At 40.7% G+C, this 19,411-nt stretch overlaps 1 protein-coding gene across 6 annotated transcripts in view; it reads left to right on the forward strand.

The window, feature by feature from the left end:
- The window catches only part of FSTL4 (follistatin like 4), a 276,166-nt gene extending 258,480 nt beyond the window's left edge, over positions 1-17,686 (forward strand). For 5 of the 6 annotated variants that reach the window (XM_032196664.1, XM_032196665.1, XM_032196667.1 and 2 more), the window contains 7 exons: positions 335-469; positions 1,900-1,926; positions 6,979-7,097; positions 8,619-8,768; positions 9,381-9,488; positions 12,570-12,679; positions 15,728-17,686. In XM_032196664.1, the coding sequence (XP_032052555.1) occupies positions 335-469; positions 1,900-1,926; positions 6,979-7,097; positions 8,619-8,768; positions 9,381-9,488; positions 12,570-12,679; positions 15,728-16,430 (1,352 nt within the window). In that variant the 3' untranslated portion in view covers positions 16,431-17,686. The remainder of the gene's footprint in view (positions 1-334; positions 470-1,899; positions 1,927-6,978; positions 7,098-8,618; positions 8,769-9,380; positions 9,489-12,569; positions 12,680-15,727) is intronic. The other variant, XM_032196669.1, reaches the window with a different exon arrangement.
- Positions 17,687-19,411: the final 1,725 nt, after the last annotated feature.

A 19,411-nucleotide genomic window follows, 5' to 3' on the forward strand; every position in this document is an offset into this window, starting at 1 on the left:
ACATCTCCCAAGTTTTTCATCATGATCTTATTAAGAAGTGTTTCCAAAATCAATGTGTATTTTTCTCCGCCAAAGCATTCTTTTTATTAACAAGGAGACATAAATGAAATTTCATTTATTCTTTGCACTTGGGATTGCTCTTTGTTTGATTCTGGCACAGCGTTTATTTGTGCTCATGGAAAGAAACAAAACTCTCATGAGAATTGCCCAAATATCTCCATTTATGTACGGGGAAGTGCTGTGCAGTGGGAATCCCTCACATTACGGCCGAGGCAGCGGGGAGCAGTTAGCAGCAGTGGGGAACCCTGCTCACGGGTGGATGTCTTCCTTACAGCAAATGGAAGCGAACTTCATATCAGTAGTGTTCGGTATGAAGACACTGGTGCCTACACCTGCATTGCTAAAAATGAAGTGGGAGTGGACGAGGACATATCTTCACTTTTCATAGAAGATTCAGCAAGAAAGACCCGTAAGCTGAATTTTTCACATAATTTGTTTCTTTGAAGCATATTTAAAATGAGATGGCATACATGCAGTTTAATAGTTTAGGCCATTGCATGCATTATGTGGGACTTTTGCTCATAAGGTAATGACAACTTTGTCTGTGCATTGATCAGAGGATTGGAACTGTGTGGGGAAGATAAAACCCGTTCATCTAGAATGATGAGGCCTTTCATGTTCAAGAATCATGCTGGTATGTGGTATAGGTAACACCTTTACTAAAGTAAAGAATTGGAATTTTTTTTCAGATATCTAAGAATCCTAAACTTAATTTTTTGTTGAATTATTTATGGTTTCAGAAAAAACATTTCATTGATTTCTGTGCAAGACTTTTTTTTTTTTTTTTTAAGACAGTTACCAATCAAAGTTCTCAAATACTTAGATGTTTGGAAAATGTTCTGATTTAATTCTGAGTTTATTTTATCTGTAATTACATTGCTAACTAATAAAATAGGTTTCCCTTGGCATGAAACAATCTTCTACTTCAAAGAGAAGTTTTCCCAGGAACTCTCAGTTGTGTATTTCCCATAGGAGTGTGGCAGCGTTACCTTGTCCATACTGTCCCCAAAACACAATTAATGATTTTCCTCTATGGAAAAGCTCACAGAGCCTGATCCTTCCTAATCCTTCTGCCTTAACTACCTGGGAGATTGCCTGGGTTCACGGTGATACTAAAAGTCTAGGTGTGAATGTGATTTTGCTGTTTTCTGGCTGTTAATGTAGAAGTTGGCCATAAATATGCATTCTCATGGCAATTCTTTGGAAAAATATATTCTTTTCCTCATTAAATGGATTTATGTACTCTTATTAATATCAGTCTTTTCCCCGAGAATACTTACGCAAGGAAAATTACAGTATTTTGATAAATAATTGGACGTATCTTAAACAGAAATTCAAATATAGGTGTACTTTCCAGGAGGGTTTGAATATTAACAGAAAATGTAGTTCTTGCATGAAATTCCAAGAAGAAAATTGGCTGAGTGCATAGCTGCTATAACTGCCAGTCTCAAGCTTCTGAAAGATGTCATGTTTGCTAGCTGAAATTGTACAGAAAGCCACAGCCTGTACCATGCCTACAACTACATTTGAAGATAGCATCTTCTGTTCTGTAAGACTTTGATCTTTGCACAGGCTAAAGTTGTCCTCATTTCAGTGAGGATTTTTCCCATGTCATAGCTTCAGAATTGTCTCTAAAAGGAGCAAATGTGTTTAGAAATATGTATCTGTCCTTATTTTTACTTTACTGGGATGAATGTTACAGTTTTCACAAGTTAAACAGCTCATTTAAACATGCGTATTAATTCAGTTATTTGCTTCAATGAAAATTTTGACACTGTTTTGTTTTTTTTTTCCTTTTCTTGATTATTTTCTGGCTTTCCCAATTTTCTGATGCTGCAGTTGCAAACATACTGTGGCGAGAGGAAGGTACTGCAGTAAAGTTCTTTCGTTGTAGTGATAATGTGCTTGTCTGCTTTAGTAATTCCATGATGGGCTATTCTGCACTGACTTGCCACTAACTCTGTCAACTTTTGCAGTTACCAGATTAAGTACAGACCAGAAGTTTAAAAGCTAAAGTATTCAAATGAGAGGTGTCACTCCAGTGAAGTAAATCCTACTGATAACTTCTTACGTTTTCCCATGATGGAATAATAGATGACCATAAAATATAGAAAAATGGGAATTTTATATGAACTGCCACCAATGCAAGTAGCCTGAGATTCCCAAGCTACATTAACATACACAAGTGTCAGAAGTGCTCCCAAATTACCATAATTGAACATGTAAGGCATAAATTCAATACACTGCATTTTTAAGCAAGCAATTTAAACTCTTCCTCCTTAGTAGCACGCATTGATGTTTACTAGGTGAGCAACAAAAACCGTGTTCTTGTCTGTTAAGCAAAAAACACCCTCAAGTTTTACTTCCCTCTATCCTTTAAATCAATGCAGGGTAAAGGTTGCCCCATTTCTCCTTGTTTTAATTGGCAGTTAAGATCTCTAGTTTGATCAAATTTATAGTATGCCCTGCACAAGGTCAACATCTGCGTATCTTGGAAGCCAAATTAGGAGAAAAGCATCCTTAAACTGCTAATTGACTCAAATATATTATGGAGGCACTTGAAGTCAAGATTGATTTGATTTTGTATGCACTGGTGCTGTAATTGTTTCCAAAACACACAGTGAGAAGCTCTCAAGCAGCTCATCCATATGCCACCTGAAGTACAGTGCCCAGAAGCATCAGTGAGGAGCCTCCTGCCTTTGGGCACTTCAGACTGCTAGAGCAGGGCATCCTACTCACTGGGAGAAGGTTCTTGGATTGTCCAAGAAGTCCAGGCATAAGACAGTTCTTGAGTTTGCCACTTGCACGTGAGGAAGCTGGGACTTTGCTGCCCTTCCAGCCTCGTGGAAGTCTCTGTGCAAAGCCTGTTTCATAAGTCGTGCCCCCAGGTACCCACAACAAGAGCTGTGCTTTGTGCCCTTGGCTTGGAGCTTTTGCCATGGATTAGCCTAAAGGATTTGGGGGGGCAGAAGGAAAGTGCCAGCCTTTAGTAACTGGTGCTGCCTAGGTCTATAGCTGAGGTCCTGCTGCTGGCTGCAGGTACGTACTCACACCAGATGCAGCTGGTCGGAGGTCATAAGATGTGGCACGACCACCTATGACAATTCTCCAGAGTTTGTATGCCACCCACAAGTGCCAAGTGCATGGCTTTGAAGAGTGTCTCTGTACTGCCAGTGTTCCTGTAAATGGCATTACGGGCACTAAGAATTGCTATTTCCCTTCTGCTTGGAAATGAAATCTCTAGCGCATCTAATCAGTCCAGCATCATCTGCATAATGCTACATGATTTAGTACTGCATCTCTTATGCTCCTTTTTAAAGAAAGTATTTGGATAACCCTACCAGATGTATAGAAATACTTAAAGAACAACTAAGAAGTTGGTTGCAGAAAGTCTTATTATAATTCTGCTAAACAATATGGACTTACTGCTTATCAACCTTGCACATTTTAAATAAAAGTATGAGCAATTTACAGGGAAAGCACAGGCAGTAAAAGCAGATTTACTATTGATGTTCCTAAGCAAGTCAGTATCTTTAGAGTAGGTTTATTCCCTTGTCTACATTCTATAGTATTTGTTCAGCACATTCACTTGAGACAAAGAATCCAGTAAACATACCTTAAGGTGAAATCTTGGCACAGAGAAGGCTCTTAGAGGGGAATGGTATTTTTGTTTTTATGTTTTAATATAAACTCTTAATTCTGTTAGAATGAAAACTTAAGTATAAGTAGAAATATTAACAACTGGATTGGTAGACCTGCGCTCCTTCAAAATGATCACGTCCTCACGCTCGCCAGGCCTGTGTCAACTGAAGCTATTTGTAGGATCCTATTCAGAATATTGCATAGAAGCACCTTTTGCTGTGAGTCACAGTTTTAACACAAGTAGTCGATCATTTTGAAAGTTAGTCTACCAGTCTTCCCTCAAAACCTTTCACAGACCACACACAAGGAAAACCTCCAGAAATGAATGCACATAGCCAGGTAAACATGGGACTGGAAGCATGTGCAATATTTACTCAGCGTGCAATCTAGTTTTTAGTCTTTGTACAGAGAAGATGATGAGTAGCCCAAAAGTAGAGATTTGTTTTTATGCCAGTGTTCATTTTCAGAGTGCATGCTGCTTTCTTTATTCCTGGATAAAGGGAACATATCTTGCCAGCAGGCAATCATCAGTTATATAAAGCCATGCACTTAAAAAGTTGAAAGCCTTTTTGTTACCTTATGTAAGTTCTTAAATACTTTCAAGCATTTAGATTAAACTGAGGAAAATTATTCACGTATTGGTTCAGAGAAGAGTGTTGCCCTGTGACAGATTTGCCCTTTGATCTCCAAGGGGAGCGATGCAGATGTACATCTCAGTGGAGGCTATATTCCTCAAATAAAGAAAACTCTTGTCGTCTGCTGCCCTCCTGAATTTCAGTCTTGAGTCAACAAGTGCCCATGCTTTATTTCTTCAGCTGATGAAAAAATAATAAGGATGGTAGAGCCAGCATCATCTGGAATGGTTCAGATGTGATGGGTTACATTTAGAAGGCCCTCACCATTCTCTGGTCTTTTTGTTATAACAGTTTTTTGTCAGACAGATGAGGTCTGTTGGCTTTAGATTTAGAACTAGTTGTGTCATCCAACCTGTCTTCAGTTAGAGAGGATGGCAAAAGCCAACAAGAGCCCTGGTCATAAGTCCTCTAGCTCCAAGTCTATTACTTGCCTCACTAGTATCAATCTTGCAGCTGAGCAAAGTTCCCCTTTCCCACCTGTGTATTGGAATAACTCCCCAGAGCAAGCAGTAGCAGCAGTACAATCCAGCTCGGAGTCTGTTTTACCAATTCCCCTGAGCTTGTTTATATATGTACCCCAATCAAGACTTGGCAAATACTTTGTAACTCACAGTAAAAGGCCTAGTCTGACTAGTAAAACACCTGCTTCGTTTAAAAATCAGTATGAAGATTACTGACTGCAACAGCATTTTAATTTCATTTCATAAACTCTGAAAAGAGCACGCCTTCAGTGTACCTCAGTGTTGTTAGTAAATTGTGTCATATTTTAACCAGTCAGCAGGAAAACTTGCAGTTGTTTTACTGTAAAATAAGTGGTAGGACTTGCCAAGTCACTTGCTCTAAGTCTAGATTAGAAAAGTATTCTTGTGACAAATTAAGGCCTTAATTCTGAAATACACACTCGTATGTGGAGTTTTAGATAAATTCACACTACTTTTGTGCATGAAAATAATGATAAGCATCTTCACAATGGTTGTAGTTTGTTGCCTGCCTGTCTTCACGTGTTAGGATTGCAAAACTTCCCTCATGAATGTGCACTCATTCCAGACAGGGCCAAGTTCTGCCCTCTGTGCATTCACCCAACTCCCATCGAAGCAGGTGGGAGCTGTGTGCATGCTGTGAGCGCAGATTTTGGCCCAAAATGCCCAAATGAAATGCTTTGTCAATATACTCTTTAAAAAAATAGTCCTTAAAAAGGTAACTCAGTTGTCAATAGGAGTTCAGTAGCTTTTTTTCTACATGCATGATCCCTCACCGTGGCATCACATTTAAGGATCCTGGCTCCTGTACCTGCCTGATGCCCTGACTGGGGTATTTCTGTTTTTTTAGAGAGGTTTAACTCAGCAAGCACCTGATTCTGAGAACTTGTTCTCTGAAGCCACTTATTTGGCACAAGAAGAGGGTTTTTTAGCTTCAAAAAACCCTCCTAACCTTACTAAACTGTACACTCAATTAAATTCTCAAAAAAAAAAAAAACATATCCAAATTACACATTTGTATCATGAAGTTTTCCTGTGATGATTTGCCTCAGTCATGCAAACACTTGAGATGTGAGAAGCCTTGTAGACATGAGCAGGGTTTAGAGCTGCCACCACAGGAGCAGCCAAAGGAATTGTAATGCTGAACATTGTTGAGATCCGTAGAACTGGGAACTTATTTCTCCATGGTTAAAATATAATTAATAACAAATTACAAATTACAACATCACCATATCGTTGGCAGATAGGTACACATCAGCATTACTGGGGGTGACAGTAGTCACTGCAAACATTTATTGGTGGTGGTACAAAAAAAAAAAAAAAAATTGAAATGATGCTTGGATCTTTCTAACTGGAGTGTTTGAAAAGATGCTGAACATTTCTCGGAGATACTTATTCCTGCAACTGCATGTAGCTGAGGAACTAAATTATCAGTGTTTTAAGGCATTTCTGCATGACAGAAATGAGAAAAAATGCTCTAACAGCAAAGCAGTGACAGACAGCTAGTTTTCCAAATCTCCTGGAATGCCCCAGTTGTGGATAAATGAGTGCTATTGCAATGCTGAAATACTCCACATTTGTGAATTACAGTTTGCAAGATTTCAAAAATGTATTTGTTTTGGTGGCTATAGTTCATTCAGATAGTTTAAGAAAATAGAGGGTATATTTTCATTCGTGGACAGCTGTTAAGCACATTCATTTTGCGTCACAGTTGCAAGAAGTCAAGTTTATTGTAATAAGACAGCTTTGAGATTAATTTAAACTAAAGCTTCTCGCTCGGTTCTCAAATTATTAGCAAACTATTTTTAATGAAATCATAACAAACCAAAGCCATAGTCTGAGGAGGTACAATAATCACACAGAGGCTTATTTAACTGAAGTCCTGCTTTGTATGTTAGCACAAGACCTGAACACCAATGCTGGTGTACAACTGCCGCCACCAAGGCAATGCATTTTTGAATGTGTCTGTACCTCTTCACTCCTTGAAGCCCTCGTTGTGACATGAAATTTGATTTTGTGAATGCACTGACTGCATCCAAATGACCAACCTTTATGTAAGGCAGATTTTGTTTGTTGGGGGAAGTGGGCGAGTTCTTACAGTCCTAACAGCTATGGATATGTGCATAAAAAATCCTCCTCCTTTTTCTTTATCCCCCTTCAAGGCCTGAGTGTTGGGAATATGTTCTATGTCTTTTCTGATGATGGGATCACAGTCCTTCAGCCAAATGAATGTGAAATCCGCAGGCACATCAGGCCCGAAGAGAGGATTTTCACGAGTTATGTAAGTCCTGAACCCAGCAGCTATAGCTGACAGCTGGGAAAGTTTCTCTTAATCTCTTCAAGGGTTGTTATTACCAAAGGTTGACAGTTATGTTGTGACTTGGTGGGCTTGACATCCTTGAGGTTAATCATCTCCACTTGAAAATTAAGGGGACTATGCATGGGATAAACCTTGGATACATTTCCCAGACTGAACCACAGCTGGGAGGTAAATAAGGATACAGTGAGGTTTGTTGTGCCGTGCTGGTCCTGCTGCCGAAGCAGAGACCCACACCATCCCTGCTTGTTGTCTGACATTTACTGCCAGCACCAAGTTTACCTAATCCTTGCTGTAGGAAATTACAAGGAAAATTTGTTGCCATGTCAGTGAATTTCAAGCACTGGCTAGTACACAGGAGCTCAATGTAGCAGGTGGGATAATGTGTGCCTGGAGGCTCTGAGAGGCCAGTGTTTTCTGTGACCTGTGTCACGTACTCCACTACAATAGCACACATCATGTACACACTCAGGAAACTTACATCTCCTAAAATACATCCAGAAATGCTTTGTTAATGCTTTGTTAACTCCTTCATTTACTTTTATGAAAATTCCGATTTACAGGGTAAACAGAACATGATCATGAGCCTTGCAGGCTGGGTTAGGCACTACTACCATGGGCCATGATCTTCCTGTGAGTCTGTATTCATTGTTTTCTAAAACTCATACATTTGTGGTTGGTAGTGTTTTTTTATCTACTGGAATACTTTAACAGAACTTAGTTTGTACATAATATTAAGCCACACTTCAGCTGTTTCTACTTAAAGAAAGACATCTTGTGTTTCTTTTCCAAAGAGCTGTAAATACTGAAGAGGTGGTTCTAGAGAAACAGCTTGAAAATCACAGAGGAGAGCAAGCCCTTAAAGAAATAATGTCAGCACAGTGGTGGGCATAAAAGGGACTTTTATCGTTATTATTTGGCTGCCTTTCAGAGAGACCTCTGAGGATTTCCCATGGATATCGTAGTGCCCTTTGCCATGGTATTGGGAGGTTTGACTTTTTTTCCTCCCTTTTCTCTTTTAGCATCCTGAGTGTTTGCCATGTAGACAGTGATACCAGCCTACAATTTATAAGGGTTCCTACAACAGAAGTGTCCTCATTTGCTGTTAGAGGTGTAGCTGAGCAGTGTAACTGAAGGGCAGGTGATCCTCCCTGCTCCCCTTGGTTTGGGTGGATGCTGAGCAGAGCCCAGGCCAAGGAGCTGCTCTGTGCCTGGCACACTGCTGAGGATGAGGAGGGCAGTCTGAAGCCTGTCCGGTGAGGTCCAGCTGTTTGATGTCACTGGGTAGGGCCAAGCTGCTGTGTGGTACCAAATAAAATAATTACTTTGTGTTTTCCAGGAAAAGAAAGAAAATAATCCTCACCCTAATGGAATCCCTATGGAATTGTTTTCTGTGGTTTTCAAAGCTAACCTTCTTAGAGCTCCAGACCCTGAACTTGTAGAAATTAATCCTCTTTTCCTCTTTTTTTTTTTTTTTTTTCGCAGGAAGAGATCTGTCCTAGAGTGGAAGGTGAAGGCACTCAATCCTGCCTCTGGGCTTCAGCGGTCAATGTCAGAGACAAGTATATTTATGTGACACAGCCTAAGCAGCACAGAGTAATGATAATTGATATCCAGACTCAGAAAGCCATACAGGTACCTACAAAGGGAAATCTTCATTCAGTGATGGCAAAAGTTCAAAAAGACTTTGATATAGGGAAATGAGCGTAGATTTTTGCCCAGTGGATCTGCTGACATCACTAAAAAGTTTGGCCTGTGTTGCTTTCACCTTGGGGTCACACAGTCATTCACTGCTCTGAAATCTCACTGGCAGGAAGAAATTCCTTTATGGGGTGGCTGTCATCATCTCAGGGCTGTGTCTGCAGCTGGGCTTGCAGCTAACGTGGTAAAATAATGCTAGAACTAATTTCTGATATATGCTTACTGAGTTCCTCCCTGACCTCAGTTATAGGTAGGTTAGGAAGAGTGAACTGACGCAGGTATAGTTCAGGCAGAGAGTGGATCCTGATCTGCTGTAAATAACAGAAGTTGGAGGGACATCTAGCCAGAAAATGGAACTGAGCAGCCAGATTTTCTATTGCTGGTGCTGCTGCTGATCCCCCTGTTGATGAGAAGGTAATTGTACAAAGCTGTACACATGAGCGTAAACGGTGGTACATGGTCTACAGTAAACTAATGTAATGTGTATTGTGTGCATAATGAAATACATGTCACTGTGTAATTATGTATGTCTTTTTTTTTTTAAAGTCCTTGGATGTTGACCCGTTACCAACCAAGTTGCATTATGACAAATCCCACGACCAAGTGTGGGTGCTTAGCTGGGGTGACATGCGGAAATCCTCGCCAACACTGCAGGTAAGCCCTTCTGCACCCGAGCCCTTGCCCTTCCTTTGCTTGACATCCTCAGTAGCAAGCTGCTGACTGGCTGCTTGCAGGTAATTAACAGCCTTTAATGGTCTGGATGTAAAGCTGCTTTTTCATTTACATATCTAGTGTGTTTTATTCATCCCTCTTCCGTCCATCCTCACATATTTTTCCTGCTGTTTAATTTGTTTTTGAGCAATGACTGTGCCATGGGCTGGCAGCAGGATGGCTTTGTTGCCAAGGTCTATTTTGTTTTAAGGCTGATGACAGAGCCAAGTGCCATAAAGTCATCCAGCACGGGCTGGCAGCAGACTGCGAGCAGCACGAGCATGCGATGCTCCGAGTCATTTGTGCAGCCAGCGTGAGTGCAGCTTCTTTTTAGCTTGATTGAGGTCTAAAAGCAGTGGGTACCAAGAAGCCTGAAAGAGCGTACTTTCTGCACAGAAATCTGTCACTCTTTAGCCTATTGGTAGTATTTCAGCAGAGGTGCAAGTCAGGTTGAGCAACACACATTCAGGGAAAACATAGGGTAAGGACTAAGTGCAGTGCACCCTTCCCAGACATTACGAAGACCTGCAATTTTTTCTGTCTGCAAACAATTTGCGTGCATTGTGTGTGAAAAGGAACATTGAAAGGTGAATGCATTGCACTGTGCCTCAAGATTTGTAACTCATTTCAGGATTGCTAGCCTATCGCTCTCAATAAGGTTAGAGCAAAACCACCCTGTTCTCTGCTTTGGTAAAGACATTTACCTCTTCTTGTCTTTCACGTGGAAGTCCAGGTTTTCTGTCACTTTCTGCACTAAGTTGCTACTTATTTTCCTTAAACTTTATCTATTTTTTCACTTCTCTCTCACAAGCCTTTGGCTTTCTTTTTCAGTGTTGATGGAGCATAATGCAGCAGAATTTTTATCACAGTAAAATGCAAATCTTTAACAGAGAAGGTGGTGGGTTTGTTAAGTGCTTCTGAAAACTATGTATTATGATTTAAATAAAAGAGAAGAAAAATCTCAAGGGTATGAAAGAAGCATGGTCAGCAAAAATAAAACCTCAGGGACATGTTCTGCTGTTGGGTGTCAGTGACTGCACTGGAGCGGAGCCAGTGAGCTCCCTGCAGCTGCTCACACTCAGTGTGGCTCTGACCAGCACGATGCTGTCGGGGCACAGTAATGCACATCAGCTTGGACATCAAAATTAGCTTCCTTTTCTGGATTGCCCTGGGGAACTAGCTTCTCTTGTGTAGGCATCTGACGGGGCATTTTGCTGCTGCTGTATGTCATATGACAAAGTGGACACCAAACCTGATTTGATCCATCCAGACGTTCCCTTCTGTAGTAGTTATTTTGTGGCACCTGCTGCCCAACCTTTCTGGACCCACGGAAGACTCGTGAACATCTTTTTACCAGAAAATTTGCTTCTGGAGCTACATCAAAGCATTCCCAAACAGAGTAAGGGAGGCAGAGGAGAACAGGGGCTGTGCTTTCTGACCTGAAAACCTGCCCATCTGTAGGCTACACCAGTCATGAGGCTGCCCAAGGCTTTGCTGGAGGCAATGCCCCATGAATGTGGGATGAGCACACCGTGCAGTGCAAGGTAGCGTCCAAAACCTGCAGGCTTTCAGTTATAATGAGGAACAAACCTGCAGTTCAACACAGGCATTTTCAGCAGAAACAGAATGGGGGCAAATCAACAAAGTTTTCTGAGGCAGTGCCACCAGCTTGCATCACCTAGGCACTAGCACAGTTTCCTGAACAGAGTATAAGGAGACAAAATGGGCTCTCTTTACCCTTTCCAGCTTAATTTCCTCCACCCAGCTGTGAGAGGTTTCTGTAATTAAAGGAGAGATGGCTCAAGCATGTGATTATTAAAAAGAACACACCGTCTGCACAGCTGGAAACTTGTTATGAGGCTCCAGCTCTCAGATAGTCCTTTCCGTTAGCTTTATAAAGTGCAGTTACACATGTGGAGAGTGGGATTAGCACCAGCATTAGCAGATTTTTTTCTTTTTTTTCCAACTGTCTTTCCCTGAAGGTGAGCAGCAACTAATCTGGTGAAGTTCGTTCTTCAAACCCGGAGTTGTTAGCCGCTGTCATGCAATAAAATATCTTTTTTAATAAAAATGCTACTGTGTAAGTAGACCTAAGTTTCTACTAGTTCTGCGGAAGTCTGAGATTTTTCAAACAGCCCGTGCAGCCGACTAATGGGATGCTGTTGTTCAGCCATTACTGGCCTTGTGAAAGCACTGTGCGGGAACAGGCATCTTTCTTGAGCAATATAATTGGAAGAAATCTAAATGGCATGGTCAGAATGGCCATCGGAACTGAGCCTTGTAGGGTTTTAGCATTTCCTGCAATGAATTATGTAGCTATAAACTCAGAGCAGCTACTGTTGCACATTACATGAGCAGAGTATCCCAGTGAATAGACTAAAGTCGTCTTGAACCAAGCAAATAATCTGACTATTTAACATCTTCATTAGTGAAAACTTCTGCTTCTCCATGTCCGGAGCAGTGGGGGAGCAGAGTTTCTGTGGCAGCAGGGGTGTGGGCTGTGCCAGGGGGTGGCACGGGGGGAACAGCAAAAGGGCCTTGCTCTGCTCCCCCACAAGTCTTGTATGGTGCAGTAGGTGGATGAACAGGTCTTCTCCTTCAAAGTGATAATTGTGAGCTGTGAGTTAGTGTCTGAGCCTTCGAGCTGGTAAATTATCACTGCACACCTAAGTGAGATTAATAAATATGACCATGAAATAACTGTTTATTTTAGACAGCAAGGAATAAATTATTGTGGTCTTAGTGTTGTCATGCTATTTCAGCTCCCGCATGACTGCTCTTTCTTGCAATATAAACGTCTTATGAAAGTAGAGCTGTGTACTTACCTTACAAATGTCAAGCCTCAAATACTATTTATTAGCACACCTTTTTCAAGGCAGCTACACCAAACAGTATTTTGAGGTCGTTAATCAATTTGAGTCTACTGCATCCTTGGGAAAAGCCACTCGCCACCGTGTATGACTGTGTAATCTGTATTTACCTTTCTGCTTCTCTTGCACACAACCTTGTGTGTATTTATTGCAGGTAATACCAGAGGCGAGTGCAGGGGAGTATCAGCATGTTATCCGCACCCCGTTTGAAGGAGTGGATGATTTTTTTATACCACCTACAAATCTTATTATTAATCACGTCAGGTAAGAAATCCTCTTAATGAATATTGACAGTGACCACACTGCTCACTTCTAGTGAGGATCTGTCTAATAATCTTATAGCCCTTTACAAATGTTAATGAATGAATTTGTGATTGAGCTAAGTATTCTTGTTTCCATTTTCACGCAAGAAATGGAGAAATGCCTGTGCAAATTATTTATAGTTACTCATCAGATCAATGAAACAGTGAGAATCAAACCTCAGCTTCCCTTAGCCCTTGCACGGGCATTCAGACTTCAGCTTGGTCAGAAAGTCCTTAGCAAAGCACAACATGCTGCCATGGCTTGTTTGTGCTGGGAATTTGGTGGCCAAAAATCTGGCTTCCTCATCTCAAAACCTCTTTTTGGATCAAGGATTGGCCAGAAGTGGTAAAAGTTTATGCTGCTCAAAGCATAAAGCGTGGTCCTTCCACATGTTTCCAGCTCCTTACCCATTCAAATATTAGATGTGTGTGTGAGGTGTAAGGTTTGAGCAGAAACACGATATGCACTGCGCATTAAAAAGAAGAAGAAGAAAAAAAACACCTCTACAAAGCATCAGTTTTGAATGTTAATGTGATGTAGTGGTTAATGAGATTGCATAAGTTACATACTAATAACTTGGAGTAATATTGACTGCTTCCCAGCAGGAACAGGAAGCCTCCCATTAAAGTTATCAAAATTGATGATAACTACAAAGCAATTTATACTGTTCTTACCATGTTATAACATAACAACTGCTTAATCATCTCCTGTCACCAATATGGTTTAACTAACTTAAACACTCCAAAAATCATAATGTAGCTCCTTACAGTAAGTGTAGACTCCCTGCAAGGAACACTGAGGTCACACTTAAATTATTATGTGTTGAATCTGATCCAAAATAAATAACTTTGCTTCTTGAAGCACAAAATAAGACATACTTCATGGTTTTCATTCTTAATTTTTCCCTACCTCACTTTTCCAGTTTGCTTTCAAACTATTGGTATGAGTAAGAGTAGTGCCAGGAGGTAGACAGCTGCTGAATGTTAAAGACTGGGATGAGGAGGTACAGTCTGGGTTCAAAGACAGGAAAATTGAACAATTTTTTTGTTTGTTTTCTTTTAGATTTGTTTGTTTGTTTCAGTGTGATTAATCAGTTGCATACAGATGATCTTCCAGGAAAAATACTAAAGGTAGACAACTGCCTATAGTTCTCCATGTGCAAAGCAGAGAATGCTGTGCCTAATTTCCTATTTCATTTGTTCAGGGCCAGATCTTTGTCAGTTCTCTCTCACCTTCAGCACAAAAAAATAATTGCTCACAGTCTAATGAGACTTACCGGGATCATGTTCTAAATTCTCCACTCAGAAACAATAAATGGCGATTCCAGCATTTCCCAGGAAGGTGAATATTTAAGCAATCTCTTCTGAGAGCCAAAAAATATTTGTATGCAAATGTTCCTGCATATGTATTTCAGCTGCCTGTTATTTCAGATGGATATCTAGAAATGTATCCATTTTTATTAGTTCCCAGGGTAGATTGCTGCCTATTAAAAACTCTCTAAGTGCAAGGTTCTCGTTGAGATTTCAGATCACAGATTTCATGCAAGCACTGTGCCTCTTCTGCAGCTGTGTGCACATAAAACACATTCTGACCCACTTTTTTAAATTAAAGTTTATGATAAGAACCATTTTTAACTTCTTCAGGCATTTGGCCAAGTATTAAGGAAGTCTCAAAAAATGCTGTAAGGGAAAGCATTTTTTAAAGTGTACTTAAAATGCATTCATCCAGGAGAAATACAAGTGTCATATCCAATTTCCCCACACACAGTGCACTACGAATCTCTACTGCAGATATTTTGTGAAGTCTCTAATGGATGTGAGTGTAATGGGAAAATGAAAGGCTTAGCCCAGTGATTTTCATGGAATCATACACTACATTGGCTCGTTCTTTAGAAATGAAATCATTGCTGAGTGTCTCATTGACAGAGGGATTAAGAATAAAAAAATAAACCCAGTGTTTTAAGCAAAATATCTATTATCTGCACGCAAGCACAGTCCTCCATGTTCCAAAAAGCAATTTTACATCTTTCAGGGAAGAGATACAAAACTAAGCACTCACTTCATTTCCTTCTCTCCACATTGAATGGATGAAAAGATGTAAAATTAGTTTTTGTAAGTCAGTGCCAGTGACCTGTGAATCCAGGGGAACACAAACAGGCTGCTTCTATGGGCTCCCTCTCAAATTAGGCAGAAACCTTTCTGGCTATTCTTGACCTTTTTTGTCTTCAGCAAAGGTCAGGTGTGCTGCAGCATATATCTTTTAGAGAGCATTTATTCTCTGCTCACTGTTGTCTGCCCTCTCTGGAGCATGAAAACAAAGACCACTTTTCTGCAGCGCACCCTTGCTCATTATCTGCCCTGAGAAATGGTTTCCACCTTTCCTGGGCTGGCAGGACGGTGCCTAAAGCAGCCTGCTCCATGCCTCGGCCTCGCAGCTCCTGCAGTGGTCCCCAGGCACCAAAGGCACAAAGTACACATCAGAGCTGCCCTCCGATGCTCTGATTTGGGCACGTTGGTGTTCGCTCCGTGGTTCTAAACGTAGTTCAAAGGTGCTCTCTGCCCCCAGCCTGACAGGGAGATGCTCTCTGTTGAACACTTTCATGTTTCGAGGAAGTCTTGAGTATATAATGAATTACTTCTACCTAGAACTGGAACAGATTCAATACATAACTGGTCAATGTGCTTACCTACCAAAGGAAAAAAAAAAAAGAAAAAAAAAAAAAAAGCCTTGCTATTCCTGTTGTAAATTGGTCTTCCTAATAAAAGACTTGGAATCAAATACCCAAATACATATCCAGGCTTCCAGGATCAGTTGCTAATTTGCACTGAAATGTATTCCTCCTTTTAGTGCATGTTAGAAGCACTAAAACAAGAGAGGTTTCTTGCAGAAACCACACGGCGTTATTGCACAGAAAATTAAGAGGACAGTTTCCCAGTTCTGATGACTCTCCTCTTCTTTCAAGCACACCATCAGAGTCATGTCTCCTCAGTGTCCTGTTTTCTATTTCAGATTCGGCTTCATCTTTAACAAATCAAAATCCGCCGTCCACAAAATCGACCTGGAAACCGTGACCCACGTCAAGACCATCAGCTTCAGAAACTACAGCTGCGTGCCGCAGGCCATGGCCTACACCCACCTGGGCGGCTACTTCTTGGTGCAGTGTAGGAGGAACAGGCTGCGGGCTGCCTCGCCGCAGCTCCTGATCGACAGCGTTACCGACGCTGTCATCGGCACCAACAGCGACGTGTCGGGCACCCCGCACGTCTCCCCGGACGGACGCTACTTGGTCAGCGCGGATGAAGACAGTGGCAGGATCAAAGTCCAGGCTGTAACTGTCCAGGGGGAGATCCAGTTGATTTATGACTTACAAACAAACATACACGTATCCGATCTGACATTTCAGCCCTCTTTCACTGAAGGCAATCAGTACTATATATATGCTACTTCACATTTGCAAACAGATGTGCTTTTTGTAGAGCTGTCAACGGGGAAAATGAATGTACTGAAGAATTTAAAGGACCCTATCACATCCAAAGACTGGCCCTGGAGCAGCCACAACAGAATTATGAAAGACAGTGGATTATTTGGACAGTATCTCATTACACCAGCTAAAGATTCATTGTTTGTTATAAATGGGAAGCAAAATACATTACGGTGTGAGGTTTCGGGTATAAGGAGGGGTAACACAGTGGTCTGGGTTGGAGAAGTATGAAGAGCAATAGCAGTAGAGCCTTAGGCAGGCAAGTACCAGTTGGACCTTTACACTGCAACAAATGAGCAGTAGCATTGTATATTTTTACACTGGTAAAGAAAAAAAAAATGAAAAAACAAAAACCCCCTGTATAGGCTTCATGGTACAACACTGGTCTACTTGCAAGTTTTATAAGGTATGCTCTGCTAATAGGAAGTGGTTTTGAAGGGTTATTTTTTATTTAGGGGTATGATTTGTGGTTATGAGAAAAATGCTGGGAAGCGAATAATATCTCCACTGAGATATCACATAAGCCACAAAACCTAGCGAATCTGTAGAACAAAACAGATTTTGAGTTTCCGTATTGAGGAGCTTTTATGTTATGTTCAAGCCATCCGTTTTCTTTCCGTACGCCTTGCCCGCTCGCTGTGCTGGCTGCCCCACCTGATGACTGCAGTTAAAATTCACCTTTGGATGACGAGGGAAAATAAGCATCAGAGAGCAGTTTTCAAACTGCAGAAACCTAGGAGAGCGATTTAATGAAAACTGATCAGTTTTCTCTGCAGGATGGCTTTGGGAGGATTCACGGATGTGATTTCAGAAGGAGGCATAACAGAAATAGTAACTGTCAGCTCGCTTTCTTCTGTGCTTAATTTTGCTCCTGGTACTACTGAAAGCAATGTTATGAGTCCTGCCTCTTCTAATGCATACGTGTATGATTGCATGTGAGAAATTTGGCATGAAATATCCAGGCCATTAGAGTGGATAAAAGCCAGAAAGCACTGGGGGGTCAGAGTTTGTGTAAAAATATTTATGGAGAAGGGGGGCATTAGTCCTTAAGTAGCTTGTGAGTCCGGTCAGCTTGGGCACAGGATGCAAAATCTGCTCTTCAGTGGGCAGAGAATTAGTTATGGCTGTTCCCACAGGAGGCAGCAACGCTTCTAGAAACTGTTGGTTTCTCTCATTAAATATTTAGTAGTACTGAAGTCACTGGGTTCTTCACGAAATAATGGCTACAATGGCGTAGGGTATTTTAAATAGGAAACTCACTCACTTTCTAGTTGTAGCCTTAATTTTCAGGCATTCTGGGAAACAATTTTTCTTTGTATTTTTTTTTTCTCTCCATTTCTAGTACACTTCTTTATAGTCAATTATCTTTTAGTTATGAGCAAAGAGATTCTTGTAAAACCAGCTGAATTACCCTAGAATGTAACAGCTGGCATTGAAAAATTTAAGTTCAGTTCTCATAAAAGTATAGATCCATTTGCACATTTGGAAAGATATAAAAACTTTTTTAGTTGTTTTTCTTTTTTTTTTTTTTTTTTTTTTTTGTAACTTTCTGTGTTCATCACCATGAAGTAATCAGGGCAAGAGCAGCTATGGCTCGCGAAGTGGTGCAAGCCATGGGAGCACCACGGCCACTGCGAACAGATGTCTGCAAGCAGGTGGATCCCACGTGCTGCTTTGAAAATGTGGGCTTGATGTTGGTGAAAGCTCTCTCTGAAGGTAAACATCTTGCATAAGAGCCACACATTGGCCTTTTGAAAGACCCAGCTCCTTTCGAGAGCGACCTTGGTGCCCAGAGTTTGTACGAAGGAAGTGCTGCACACATCCAGTGATATTTTAGTGGCGCAGTAATTATTTTCCAAGACAGATGCTTGAAGTCACCCATTTCACAATGCACACAGAGGGATTTTTACATGAGAAGGATGCAGACTAGCAGTGGTAATCTTTGCTTTAAACGTTCAACTTTAACCAAAAGAGAAGCATTTTAGCATGGCTGTAGACCTGAAGTATTTTAAACCATTTCGGTTCTATAGAGAATATATAAAAATCTGTTCAGACAGACGAGAACGGGAGATGAATCCTATGAATTCATTAAACATGGAGTCCTTTAAATTGCCCTTCAACACCCATAGGCTTAAACCTACATGTGTTTTCACTTATGAGCCATAAGGGTTAGAAGAGACTATCCCATCATTGCAACACAGGCATATAAAAGAGATTGGCATAGCCTTCCTTTAGCAATGCATGGTGTCCATGATTTTGTACTCATCTGGTTAGGAAACATACCCATGTCAAGAAAAGGAGGAGACCAGCTTTGTAAGTACCTTTAAATATGCACAACTCCTTTCTTGATTGAAGCTGTATCCATACATTGCGGTCATCCTAAATGTGTTTTACTAAGGCCAAACACTGCTCTCGTGTTATCTTTTATGACTTCTTGACTATTTTATTATGCCTATGTTTCCCTGTAGAGACGTTCATTGTGTCATAGATCAAATATTACTTTTTTAAGAATATTTAAAAAAAAAATGTAAATATCTGTTCAGGTAAATATTCTTGAGGCTGGTTTATATATAGGCTGTGAAAGATGTGTAACAGACCTCACTTCTTCCTGTTTGTTGCAAACTATTGGAATAGCGTTCACTTGAAAACTCCCACTTGGACCTTTCAAAGATGTTCCCTTTCTTCCCCTTCAGCCCAAGTTCTGGTGATGTGTTTTCTAAATTATCCTAACGGCTATATATCATACTTAGAAAACGAAGTACAACTTAGATTGTCCACACTACTTGTGAACAGTTCCAATGATGGTCAATTCTGACATTAAAGTGCTGCACATTTGTTACTCTGATTTTATTTTTTGTTATGACATGGAGATTTTATATATACTCAAAAAATGTCGTCAAAAAGTCCTTTTTGCCTTCCAGCTCTGTCAGAAGGAGGGTGCATTGCCTTATTTGCAGTTTCTTTCCCACTCTCTTGGTGTTTTCCACCAATTAACAATTAATTCCTACCTAATAAATTGATTAATTAATCACAGTGATTAATTGAAATTAAATTAAAGTGAAGTAATGACCATTTAGTTATTCCATATCCGTTGGGTATTCTGACACTCGGATCACAGAAGAAAATGATTCCTGGTCGACAATGAGACTGGTCCCAAGATCAGATGCGTTTTCCATTCAGTGGTGAGGCTCAATAGCAGTGTAATGCAAATA

Source organism: Aythya fuligula, chromosome 14 (assembly GCF_009819795.1).
Source record: "Aythya fuligula isolate bAytFul2 chromosome 14, bAytFul2.pri, whole genome shotgun sequence".
NCBI classification, from domain to species: Eukaryota; Metazoa; Chordata; class Aves; order Anseriformes; family Anatidae; genus Aythya; species Aythya fuligula.